The following is a 14,122-nucleotide window of genomic DNA, read 5'->3' as shown; positions in this document are numbered from 1 at the left end:
TTTGATGATCATTCAATAAGGAATCCAGACTTTCAATTAAAAAAAAAATAAAAATATGCATCCAGTTGGAGCAAGTTGCCAAAAGGAGACGGGACTAGATTTGTACCCGAGACGATGAACCGCCGGTCTGCAATATCAAAATTCTCACACATGTCCTACAGATATTTCTTTGTAATATTTTGATGTTTGGTGTAGAGTTTTATGTTTTTTTGCATTGATATTGTCAAGAAATAATATTGGAAAGGCCGCAAAGTGACTTATGTATGAAATTTTATAGGGTTATTAATCAAATGATTATTACGTGTGTTTTTTTTTTTTTTTTTACTTCCTTTTTTCCCCTCAGACTCCGTGTGACGTTATTAACTGATTCGGATGTCAGAGGCACCTGATGTATTTCATAATAACTAAAGAGTGTACATGCAATTTGAGAGTATATACAACTTTTGAACTTGTTTAAAAATAGTCTAAATCATTCGCTCATTCATTTATTCGCTCACTCGTTCGTTCGTTCGTTCGTTCGTTCGTTCGTTCGTTCGTTCGTTCGTTCGTTCGTTCGTTCGTTCGTTCGTTCGTTCGTTCGTTCGTTCGTTCGTTCGTTCGTTCGTTCGTTCGTTCGTTCGTTCGTTCGTTCGTTCGTTCGTTCGTTCGTTCGTTCGTTCGTTCGTTCGTTCGTTCGTTCGTTCGTTCGTTCGTTCGTTCGTTCGTTCGTTCGTTCGTTCGTTCGTTCGTTCGTTCGTTCGTTCGTTCGTTCGTTCGTTCGTTCGTTCGTTCGTTCGTTCGTTCGTTCGTTCGTTCGTTCGTTCGTTCGTTCGTTCGTTCGTTCGTTCGTTCGTTCGTTCGTTCGTTCGTTCGTTCGTTCGTTCGTTCGTTCGTTCGTTCGTTCGTTCGTTCGTTCGTTCGTTCGTTCGTTCGTTCGTTCGTTCGTTCGTTCGTTCGTTCGTTCGTTCGTTCGTTCGTTCGTTCGTTCGTTCGTTCGTTCGTTCGTTCGTTCGTTCGTTCGTTCGTTCGTTCGTTCGTTCGTTCGTTCGTTCGTTCGTTCGTTCGTTCGTTCGTTCGTTCGTTCGTTCGTTCGTTCGTTCGTTCGTTCGTTCGTTCGTTCGTTCGTTCGTTCGTTCGTTCGTTCGTTCGTTCGTTCGTTCGTTCGTTCGTTCGTTCGTTCGTTCGTTCGTTCGTTCGTTCGTTCGTTCGTTCGTTCGTTCGTTCGTTCGTTCGTTCGTTCATTCGTTCATTGCTTCATTCATTCATTCGTTCATTCATTCATTCATTCATTCATTCATTCATTCATTCACCCGATCGTACATTCAGGCATTCCTGTATTCCTTCATCCATTCTTTAGATAACAATACAGTGATGTTTAGAGTGCAAACGTTATGATACGACATGTAAGTCAGCAACGAATGATGTTAATGGTCTTGTGGCACACGACTCCATGAACTTGTTTAAAGCCCATCGCAATTTCCCCTTATTTATTTTGATAAATCCATGTAACCAAGGTTGCCACTTGAATACGTTATCATTTGGTTATTCATTAATGCAATCAATTGGATATCTTAGAACTGAAAGCATACAGGTTATAATGACAATATTATTTATCGCATTAAAGATACATCGCGAACATGCAGTTACTGCAGCATGAACCAGATGTATTAATTTATATAGAACCAACTCAAAAATGTGGACGTAGCCTATACACAGTAACATACAAACCTATATAGCATAGGCTACCGTGGTTAAAATACAGTCGAAAGTACAGGAAACCAACATTCATGTTCCAAGTTATGTTGTGTTAATTAATACGTTAATGATTCTCTCCTCTAGGGAGAATTTCCCCGACCCCCCCTCCCCCGAAATATACTCCTATACGGATAAAACCCCCACGTTTGGGGTTGACAAATCCGAGAATCGAACCATGCGGGTCAGCGGGTGACCCCCTTTGTCGTGATTCTGTTGCTACCCCACAAGTGTCACCGTCCTTTGATCACGTGACCCCGCATCGTTAACCACTGATATATAAGTCGAGTAGAGGGTATAGTCTATATCTTGGCATGTACAATCAACTTTACCCTGGCCTAGTTGCAGCGTGCATAGATAGATATATAGATAGATATATTGAAAACTAGGTTGACTGTTTCGCCTGGCCCAAATTGAAAGTAACCACTGTTCGCTTTATGATGGGTTTTCTTTATGTTTTACGATGTTTTTCGATAGTATCAAGCGGTATGCGTCAACGTGTTCAAATCCCAAAATTACAGATGGAGGCCTAACCTAGTTTCCCCCCAAAAAAACATTTCACAACTGGAAATATAAGGGCTTCTTTTCCCTCTCCACAAATCAAGCTTCTTTTTTGTCATTCATTTTAAAGCAATTTATGCAACATGATTCCTAAAAAACAGAGTTAATCCTAGGCAAAAGATAAAGCAGAAAGGAAAATTGGAATCCATGACACAACCTGTTTTTTGGCGGGAAAAGGAGGTCAATTAACAGACGACAAGAGGAGGTAAAGACTAAGAGTTTACTCACCGCTGAAAATGAAGGCCAAGTCAATGCGGGATGATGAGAAAAGGGAAACAAAACTCAAACATCTGGACTGCTAAGCCTGGATTGGTTTCTAAGCCCCTGGAAAGTTAAAGAAGGGAGGAATATCTTGTGAGTAAAAATCACTGATTTACTATAGTTTTCATGAAATGAATATTAACAGGTTTTTAAAAGAGGACAAAGATATTTGTTTTTATATCAGTGAAAGAAAGCACGTATACAAAACACATGGAAAATGTATTTACCGTTTCCTTCTAATGGGAAAAGAACATATACTAAATAGAATTATTTTAAGAAAATCACTAGAAACCGTTAATATTTAATTTATCGAACACTTCGTCCTCATTGAAATACAGCATAGCAGTTATTCCTGTATGATATAACGATAACATTAATTAATACAAGCTTCCTATATGGTCTTTTTTTTTTTTGAAGCTCCATCAAACTTTGATTCCCATTTTTAAAGAACCGCAGCAAAATAAGTTCCAAACTTGACCATCTCGCTAAAACATCACTCTAGACAAAGAAATTTTGTACTATTGATCTGTTATTGATAATATATTTGTTGAATCTTCGCGTCTGTCTTTATAATATGAATATTAACAATCCCTTCAACTTCCCTCACAAACCCCCACACCCCCCCAAAAAAAAACACGCAAGTGAAATAATTGTTAATTATTTTTTAATTACAAGACAAAAACACATAGACCAGTACCATCATAATCATTGTTAATATACATCATGCCGAGGTGCATGGAAACAAAAAGATTATTACTTTTCCCCATCAGGGAAAAATTCTCATTGAAAATCTTATTGCAGACATTATTTTGGCATCATCATAATGCACGGTATATAGAGAAAGGGAAAATAATCTGATTGGAGCGTGGCGACGAATTTCAGAAACATTCCTACGGGCAACTGCGGGTTAATGAACTTGTGTCTGGGCGTTCAAGGTCCGAAGCCTAGGGGCCTTGTGATAAAGATCATAATTAAAAAGAAATTCTAATGAAGAAAAATTTGAAGGCATGCCAGAGAAAAGCTTTACATATACATATAAATAGATATATAAAAAGTGCGAACGGCCCAAAAAAAAAGAAATAAAAAAGTACATCCACATGAGATGAATTTGAATAGAGATGCTTTTTCCTTATGTTTTGTCCTCTCGGGAGCCCGGACAAGAGACGTGATGCTGTTCGTGACACTGTCGCCTTGGTCTTAGATTAATGTCCTTTTTAAGCATCCATCATTCTTGTAAGTACATCACCAGAACTCTGTTTACAAATGCCCCTTTATTTAGCAGTATCAATCTTAGTCTTATTTCGAACTTGACAAGTTTAAACAGGGGAGCCCTTAAAATTGCGTTTTCATCGGGTGATTCTTGTGAGTATAACATAAATGACATCAGTTTTAAATGATGCATGGAGTAGAGAAAGCGAAATGGGGGGTTATTATCAAACCAAATCGTCCCCTCCCCCTTTTTTGTGTGTGTATATTATCTTCATATGGAATGATACGTTGTAATTGATGGTGATAGAGAGGACAGCGGTATCGCCGATACCTCTATAAATGTTATACATTATTCATAGCATGTCATGACATATCAGTGACGAGGAAAAACTGGGGGGAAAAATGTTCTCTTTTTAAACAAACAGATTATCTCGCCAAATTGAAGGCGAAGCAAATCTAATTTTCTTTTATCTCACGTGATATGGATGCTTGTGACAAACAAAAAGAAAATATCTCCCTCCCTTTCACCACACCGCCCCCCCCCGTCCCTACCTACCCATTTCCCTGTCTACCTATATGTACATGCCCAGCGCAAACATCTGGTATATGCTTTTATAAATAAGATGTGAAGATTTAATCGAGATTTAGGTCCTTCTCATTGAGAAGTTGTATCCTACCTACCGCCCCCCCCCCTACCCACCCCATCCCCAAATCGATCGAACTTGATACAATATTGAAAAGGCGCGGTAACCGTTAAAATGTCGATTTAAGCGATAAAGTTCGTAGATCACGCACGTGATGTTCGGTTCCGGTATCAATCACCGTAGCTATATAACGTCAGTCGGTGCCTTCATGCATGCCTGCCTGCAGTATTTTATAGCCTATCTTTTAGAATTACTTGTAATAACAAAGTAACTGTTATGCACGCAAATCTTCACAAATGGAATTTTCGCTGGATAATTTCCCCATTTGTTCGTATTTAATCACGTTAGGTCATTTACATTTTTTTAAAGCTTTTTCAAGAAAGAGATAGAGAAAGAAAGAAAGAGGGGGGGGGGGGGGAATGCCAAAGCGTTGTCAATAAATCACCCAACACTCATTTGCAATTGAACAGTTTGAAAACTCAGTACTTTGGAAAATGTCATCTGCATTACCTTTCATTTTCTTTTCTAGCCACTCAACATTGCTTCTATAGTGTCCCCATTAATAAAAATCCCTGTAAAGATTTTCCGGGTGAAAATTATTCTCCAACATAGTGGAAACATAATAACCTCAGTAAGAAAAAAAAAATCAAAAAACAATATGTTCTATGGGGGTGTAGCAGTATTACGAATAGTTAACCATATAGATGACCTGTTTTGTGGGGTACTTTCTAGCGTATTATAGGGAAGTTATCAGGACTGGTTTATGGGCACGATTTTAAATTTTGTTATGTGTGATAGATTATCATTTACACATTATATATATATATATATATATATATATATATATATATATATATATATATATATATATATATATATATTTAAGCTCTATAAGTATATTCATAGCCAAGAATCACGTGATCATGTGTGCAATGCCGTCCAATTAATCACAGGGCCGCCATGATTTCCTCTCAAACTCTTGATTGAGAAAGTCATTAACCTCTTTTCGCGCACTAAATGATTCCCTTTGTTCAATGATTCTATACTCGCAGATGTGATTGTCTTTAATTTGTAGTTGTAAACTGTCGAACAAATGAACTGTGCGTTCGCATTTGGGGGTTTCACAGTTCTCTGCTCGCCGCTCATTACCATCTTCGCCTTCTCTCTGTGTTAAGAGAGATTATATTACTTAGAACAAAATGGACTATGTGCAGCAATGCCCGTAGTCAATGGCAATGGAAATCCTACATACGTATCCATAGTCAAGAAGAATATGAGTTAACGATCAAGGTTAAAGGCAGTTGCGATAACTATGTGTGTAAAGGAATCCTTTACAAATAATTGGCAATGTATGTACATTCCAATGAAACGTATCCGTGTGATCAGCTTCATATACCCCCTGTCAATACACATAACACACAGCAACATATTGATTAAAGGAACACCTTGAATAATAATAATAATAATAATAATGTGAATAATAATAATAATTTGAGTAATAATAATAATAATAATTAATTATATTAATCATATTAATCCTATCAATCATATTAATCATAATGTGAATTATAATATTAATATGAATAATAACAATTAGTCATATGTAAAATAGGCCTATATTACATATAAAATGTAATAATATATAATAATAGTATCTGTGTCCCACAAACTTCTTTTTAATGTTAATGTTTTATTTCTTTCCTTGTAAACCTTTCAAATGTCTATGTCTAAATTTGATCGTACCTGAAGGTACCTTGGATGGACCAAAATAACAGATGATACTTTCAAACACGGATCTATGGGGTGTACACCTCCTTAGACCCTCACCCCACCCCACCTCACCCAATTCTCAACCCACTTGTGTAGTGATAAGCACAAACTGTCCTGAAAGCCTACATATAGGCTCAATTTCTAGCCTAAATATGCCCCAGAATGCACCATCCCTCGTCTATTTTTTTTTGTCTGGGGAGGAACCCATTACCCCCCCCCTTACACGGAAATTGGAATCAGCGACCCCATGGGCACACACCTCTCATTTTATGTTGCTTGATCCACCCCTGATTTTTCAATAGGCCTATAGTATATACCTCCGAACTATGGCCTATTCAACGCAAAACGAACATTTAACAATTCATGTTGGTACAGGGTTTGTATTGTGCGGTGAATCCGTCTAACTCTTACACTTAACAACATGTCTTTTACTTTAGATAGCTCAGCGTTACGCTGAACTTTGAATGACGCAGTTTCTACAATCGTACAGACTGGTGTCCTCAGACGTTGGAATCGTCTTAACAGCGATGTTTGTTCTCTGTAACTTCAGTGGCGTACGCAGGGGGGGGGGGACGGAGGGGCTGTGCAGGTGGGCAATGACACCCTAACTTCAGTTGGTGATCTTTTTACATTCAGCAGGGGGGATTAGAACACTACTACTGGTGTACACCCCTTTCAAACTCACAACAAACAAATCAAGAGTATGTTATAACCATAACTTTGTCTTTAGATAATGCAGCACTTGACGTCTTAACAACTTTTCCTATCGTATATGGCATCAAATCGTTCATTCGCCTCTGCCCTTTCCACTACGATTCAGCCCCTACCTAAATCAGTCGTGGAATCTTATTGCGTATAGAAATCTTCGGAAGGGAAGGAAATTGAAACATTGTGTCGCAGGTATGTAAAGTGTACGTGTGATATATCTGTGTTAGGAACGGTGTCACATGGATGGATGTCTGCCATCGTGCGATACTTATGTGTTATGAACGCTGACACATGGATGTCTGCCATCGTGCGATACGTCTGTCATATGAACGCTGACACATGGATGTCTGTCATCGAAGGAGAAAAGAGTATACCAGCCAGATGTAGACAACCCCTTTAACTGTCGAGTCGCAAATGTCACTTTTGTCACATCTCAAGTTCTTTTCAGTTAATTTCCAAGTGCTTGTCCGTATGTTATTATTGCATTCCTCCCTGTGTGGAGGGAAACCCATTACCTCAGTTTACTATAGATACAGCCCCGAGGAGACCAAAAATCACCAAAAAAAAAATAATCAGCACAAGATCAAACCAGCTGTTACATAAGTCAAGGTCGGCTCTCCCATCAAGTTCACGTTGTGATATGACCGACTACAGTGTGGTATGGATAGGTTATGGGTATTCAACTCGCAGCATGAGCGATCGCTTATATACATCCATCCATCCACAGCTGTTGTGGGGGGCCCTGGTTGGAAATTATCTATCATTTTATCGTTCAATCCGCAAATTGAGGATTATGGGTAAAAAGAGGCTATATACAGAAGTTTATTACAGGTAGAATCGGGTCAATTCATATGGGCAAGGTTAGACATTGGGTGTGTGGGTGTGTGTGGATGGGAGGTGGAGTGGAGAGAGGGGAGGGGTGGTGGGTGGTGAGGAGGGTGATGAGGGTGATGAGGGTGAATCGTGCACTGTGTTAAAGTAGTGAAACCGAGGCTACATCCAATGTGCCCTCGGTGATCCTCACCAATCAATATATATGGGTGAGGGAGGGGTGGGGGGTGTCTTCTACATGTAACTGAATCAGATACTTTACTACCGTAAGGTTGTAACGGCAAAATGGACTACAATTCCTATATTAAGAATATGCTTTGTCCTTGTGAGGAAGATGTTCAGACTGTGGGTCATGTTGTTATCATAACTGTTCGCTTACACAACATTTACGGGGGAAAAGAATAATCCTGACGCCGGTTGCTGTCCGTACATATTTTTCGATCAAGTAGCAGGTATAATTCGAGTTTATAAGGAAAATAAGAATACGCATTAATAGAATAAGAAAGTCTACTTGTTGGAAGCTACAACATGCACTCAGACCAGCTCATGGTACGGTTTTAACAATGGAGTATGCGTACAAACAATATAAAGTATACTTGATCGAATGACCTTGTAACAGATAAACAGTCCATTGTTCATATGTTGAATATATTATAGAAATATCTGACCGTGGGATTTCTTCGAATGACGAAATTGGCATGACTGAATTCTATAGAATGCGATCAGTTCACTCTTTGGAAATGTCCCCTGGAAGCCTCCCCACCCCCCCCCCCCTATTCGTTAATTTACTCTAATAATCAGAAAGAAATCTTGAAATACTGTTACCACTTTTACCAGCTTACAGATTGAGTTAAAATTAACTTTTTCAGAAGTCACTCTGTGATAAGTGAAATGTCTGTGCATGGTAAGTTTACAAAGACTTTTCCCCTTTTTTAATGACTCATCAAAATTAACCATCTCCGTATTTCCTTGTATGCCTCATTGCCTTATATGAATATAATTAATTTAGCTTATTCAAGTTGAGAGGCCGATCGACATGACACAATCTCTCATTATGTCTGCTTCTAAGCAAGATCCTCAAGTAGTCAAGACAAGATAATCTTGAAAGTCAAGGTATACCACAGAGATGAACACGACAAGGTCAGAAAGAGTCGACCTGAAATGCAGCATTATATTACAGAGAGTTGCACGGAGAAGAGTTCGTCTGCTATGGATTGGCATTGACACAGATAAAGCAAATCCCCCAAAAATAAAAAATAAATAAAATAAAAGCCGAACTTACATGAACGCTACAGATAAGTAGGAATGCAAATTGAATTGAGCAAAGAAGAAGAAGATGGTTAGTGGAAAAAGAGGGGTTGAGATAGGGGTTGGGAGAGGGATTAAGAGAGGGGTTGTGGAAGGGGTTGTAGGATGGGAGGGGTTTGGGGTCAGTGGTTTACCCAAAGTTCGGACAAGTTCGGTTTTGCAGTTTTAATATAGAATTTCAAACAAATTGATTACTATTCGGTTCCGAACAAAATCATCCATTCTTCACAATTCAAGATAGGGTTTTGTAATTTGTGTGGAAACGGTTTGTCAATGCGTTAACTCTATCTCTAGACTAGGCGATATTCTAGTCTACTCTATATACTATAGTCCATCTATGCTTTGGTCTATACTCTAGCTTGGTCGATATTCTAGTCTACTATATACTATAGTCCACCTAATTTTTGATCTAGACTCTAGGCTAGCCTATACTCTAGTATACTCTATACTATATAACATCTCTGTGTTGGTCTATACTCTAGCATATTCTCTTCTACTCGATAAACTATATTCCATCAATGCTGTGGTCTATACTCTAGCTTGGGCGATACTCTAGTCTACTCTATAGTCCATCCAAGTTTTGGTCTTTACTCTAGGCTATTCAATACTCTAGTCTACTCAATATACTATATTCCATCTATGCTTTGGTCCATACTCTAGGCTAGTCGATATTCTAGTCTACTCCATATACTTTATTACATCTATATTTGGTCTATACTCTAGAATAGTTTTTATTCCAATCTACTCTATACCATATTCCCTCTATGGTTTGGTCTATACTCTAGGCTAGTCGATATTCTAGTCTACTCTATATACTATACTCCATCTATATTTGGTCTATACTCTAGAATAGTTTTTATTCCAATCTACACTATACTATATTCCCTCTATGGTTTGGTCTATACTCTAGGCTAGTCGATATTCTAGTCTACTCTATATTCTATATTCCATCTATTCTTTGGTCTATACTCTAGGCTAGTCGATAGTCTAGTCTACTCTATATGCTATATTCCATCAATGCTTTAGTCTGGCTCTCCTCTAGTCTTGTCTCTAATTGAGTATATTTCAATAAAGTATAGTTAATATCTTGTATACTAGACTACTGTACACTCACTCAAATCACTCATCCATTTCATAAACTATTTATTATGCACAGACCTTACTAATCACATCAGTGCCCATTAAACCGAACCCCGTTCAACATATAAGTTATTCATGGATAAATGTTATTGATCTTTTAATCCAATGTTGATCTCATCTAAGCCTCAGTCCTGCCTACCATTACCACTACGAAAACATACCTGACGAGGTAATGGAAAATGATACATGTGATGGAGGGACCTACTGACGGTGATTTGAGTCCCCGGACAGAGATAACAACCCCCCCCCCCCACCACTACCCCTATCCACCAGCGGCACTACCACCGATACACCCTCCCCTCCAGTGTTGTCGTCAGAGGGTGGCCTTGGGGATACGTGTCCCCCCCCAAAAAAAAACCAAATCGTGCCCCCATGTGCCTCCACCACCTCCCCCCAGATGCGATTTGTAGTGTTAAAAAAAATACTTCAACAAAAACTTTATCTGCCTCAATTGAGAACATAAATATCGGACAGACTAAGCCCGAAAATTTCTTGAACACAAAGTTACTTCAAGTTGCAAAATATAGCACCAGATTGCATCTAAGGACCCTAAATTAATCAAAAATTTCCCCTCTCCTTAGACCCCTCCCCCAGGACGGCATTCACAAATAAACATTGTGTCCCCCTGATTAAGTGCTGTGTCCCCTGTGCCCCCCCTCCCCAAGATTGAAATCTCTGGCGACGCCACTTCTCCCCTCCCCTAAGATAATTTAATAACTTGAAAGTTATCATGTTTAGATCGTGTGGACGTTTTACTGAGACGTATAATTTCGGAGAGAAAATTTGTCGTAAACAAGTTTTCACATCATCTCAAATTAGTCATAAATATTCATGAAATTAATTCGTTGTCTGTGCGGCGGATGTATGTTTAAATTTACACACCGTAAATCCCGTCTATATATATATATATATATATACAGTCAAAACAGTTCGTAAAGTGCACACTTCCAAACAAGCTCTAACAGCACCTTCGCGTTCCTCTCTTGCGAGGCCGAACATTTTTGCCTTGATTTTTTTACTTTTTTTTTGCCTTCTCTTTTCTTTTTCGTATTACTTTTCCTCCCCATCACACTGTCATTTCTAAAATTGAGCAAGCAAACTTGTAACGTCTGATACATTTTGTAGGCCATTTTAGGGGGTGGAAAACAGCTCGAAGTTCTTTTAACCGTTCACCCGTGAGGTGTCTTCCTCGTTAGATACAAAGAGGTAAGCACTGAACTTTTCCTATTTCTTACTTCTGATTTCTCTTGCTCCGGCCGCTGCTTAAAACCATCTCACGCCCTTGAAAGAGAGATTGAGCAACAAAACACCGGATATGGTTATCAAGTTTCCGGAGAAAGAAAAAAAAAAATCAGAAATAAACGACAAAGTGTCAAGTGCGCCTATCAATCTAACTGGATATGGCTTTTCATATTAATAGGTAGAGAGAATGATTTCCTGATCATGTGATAGGGGAAAAATAAGGTGTCTAGCGTTCACTGACCCGCAAGTCAAACACTCCGTGCGTTATTACACCTATTAACTGTATATATATATATCTCACTGGTAATATCTATATCTACTATACACATCGATCAGTATATACTATATTTTAATAAATTTAATTGCCCAGACATGTTGAAATATATATCTCTCATTTTAAGGAAGGAAATGATCTCAAATTCGTTTCGGCAATTCCCGATTATATTTTCTTTCTTTTTGACCTTACCAGTTAATTTCACCTTTGTCCCCCCCCCCCCCCCTCTTATATCCACCTGTATGTCTAGAAGGAATATATTTATGTATATATATATATATATTCAATATATATATTCAATATATATATATATATAATTGCCGAAACGAATTTGAGATCATTTCTCAAATATATATATTGAATATATATATATATATATTTATTTATATATATATATACATACATTCCTATCTTGGAAAAGATTCAGACGATAAGTATATGTAAAATATCTTTCACACTAGGGAAGGAGTGCGCAATGGCGCGACACGGTGGCTGTCTGCACTTTCGTTTGACATAGCGTTCGTTGACCGGGGGAAGGAAACACACTCAATTCACATCAGTCGCGACAGTGCGTTTATCAGAGTTCATTGCCACCTCCGATTTTCTCGCTTTAGAATTCTCATTTCGGGGTAATAATCGTTCCATCTTCAGAATATCAAGTTGTATGTTACAGCCGTTAGAAAGGGCAAACACGACGATTGTGAGTGTGTTTGTGTGTATGTAGGTGTGTATGCAGGTATATATATGTATGTTTATATATGTTTATACATATATATACATTTATATACATACATTTACATTTATATATATATATATATATATAAATATATAAATATATATATATATATATATATATACACATATATATATATATATATATATATATATATATATATATATATATATATATGTATATATATATATATATGTTTATACATATATATATATATATATATATATTATATGTGTATTTATGGACGCATACATAGGGTACACACGGAAGCATGTATAGGGTTTAGAATCCTTCAAACGACTAAAGCTACCAGTGAATAAAGGTAAACCGTTGTAAAATTTGGCTCACATCTTATAGCCCACTAGAGATTAATCTTACAAGAAGTCATGCATTAACAGCTCAGGTGCATCACACTTGTGAAACGACGCCTGTAACAAACAAACAAAAAACCGAAATGTTCTTTGTATATAGTATACAAGCGTATATACATATATAGGACGGGGCAAAGAACTTTTGTCATATATATATGATTTGATATGAATTACCTTACCAATTAGCTATTCCCCCAGTCTCTATACTAGCTTGATTTGGGGGACAGTTTTCTCCTGATGTGATCACAGACGTGATGTTAACATTAGAGGCCGACCGGTTAGTGACAGTGTTTCGGTACAGTGTTTGCCCGGGAGCACAAGAATCGAGAGGGGTTATGTCAACGTCTTGAGATGAAAGTTGCTGATAAGAGAGTTCGGGTGGCGTGGAAAACAAGATATCTGCATACATTTATATCAAAATTCAGTCTTTATTTTTTATTTTATTTTTTTTTTTGGGAGGGGGGGCATTTTTGCCTTTATCCAAGTGATCAAGTTCATTGGCTGGTTATGTGAGACTTGTTGAATTGTTCATCGCTGTGTTCGTTTGTGTATGCAAATTTATGAGTGTACGATTGTGTATAGGTGTGTGCGAGTGGGTGCGTGCGTGTGTGCGTGCGTGTGTGGGTGTGCGTGCGTGCGTGTATCTGTGATTGATAAGCGCATATACTCATGACCAGACTAGACGAGATCAATCGAATGAACAGAATGAATAACATGGAACTATTTGATGCTAAGATTATATTAATCTGAATACACCGGATTAGAGATTATGCCTAGACTAGTCTAGCTTAGATTAAATTAGATTAAAATAGAAAACGTTTGGATTGGAATATGTAAAAAAAAAAAACTGTGTCATTATCTAAACCTATATTTCAGTACATGTTAAAATCAACAAACGGTACAGATATCTCTATGTTTCACTCTTTTTGTTTCGAATTAAAATCGAAATTTTAATTTGAACATATTTTTTGTTTGGTGTGTGTAGGTCATTGCTTCGATATATAGTCATATAGCTCTCAACGTTTAGCCATCTTTAACGGTTTGGACTTTGAATGAGCCCAGAAAAATGCAGGTTTGACATATAGTTTTAACCCAACTGGGATTCCACCTTCGAAACGATTTTTCAATTTTTTTTGTCAACAAGCAGGAAGGCAATCTATGTCAATTTGGGAGGTATAAGTGAAAACACACGGTAAAGTTATAGAGGTAAATACCTAGAAAATCGTTCGGGTTTGGGGTCTTCCGAAGAAGTTTAATTTTGTAGAAGCAACCATTACATTAATGTCCAAAGATCTAGCTGTTTCATAAACTTTCTTCTCTCCATCCCTTGTCTACTAAT

At 37.7% G+C, this 14,122-nt stretch overlaps 1 protein-coding gene across 10 annotated transcripts in view; it reads right to left on the bottom strand.

The window, feature by feature from the left end:
* Positions 1-14,122, bottom strand: part of LOC139963680 (uncharacterized) — a 242,444-nt gene that overhangs the window by 145,271 nt on the left and 83,051 nt on the right. For all 10 annotated transcript variants that reach the window (XR_011791720.1, XM_071964723.1, XM_071964715.1 and 7 more), the window contains one exon: positions 2,521-2,616. Coding sequence is in view for 7 of the 10 variants with exons in the window: in XM_071964715.1 (XP_071820816.1) it covers positions 2,541-2,616 (76 nt within the window). In the remaining 3 variants the exon portion in view is untranslated. The remainder of the gene's footprint in view (positions 1-2,520; positions 2,617-14,122) is intronic.

Source organism: Apostichopus japonicus, chromosome 22 (assembly GCF_037975245.1).
Source record: "Apostichopus japonicus isolate 1M-3 chromosome 22, ASM3797524v1, whole genome shotgun sequence".
NCBI classification, from domain to species: Eukaryota; Metazoa; Echinodermata; class Holothuroidea; order Aspidochirotida; family Stichopodidae; genus Apostichopus; species Apostichopus japonicus.
The sequence above is the reverse complement of the archived record's forward strand: the minus strand, read 5'-3'. Positions and strand labels throughout refer to the sequence as shown.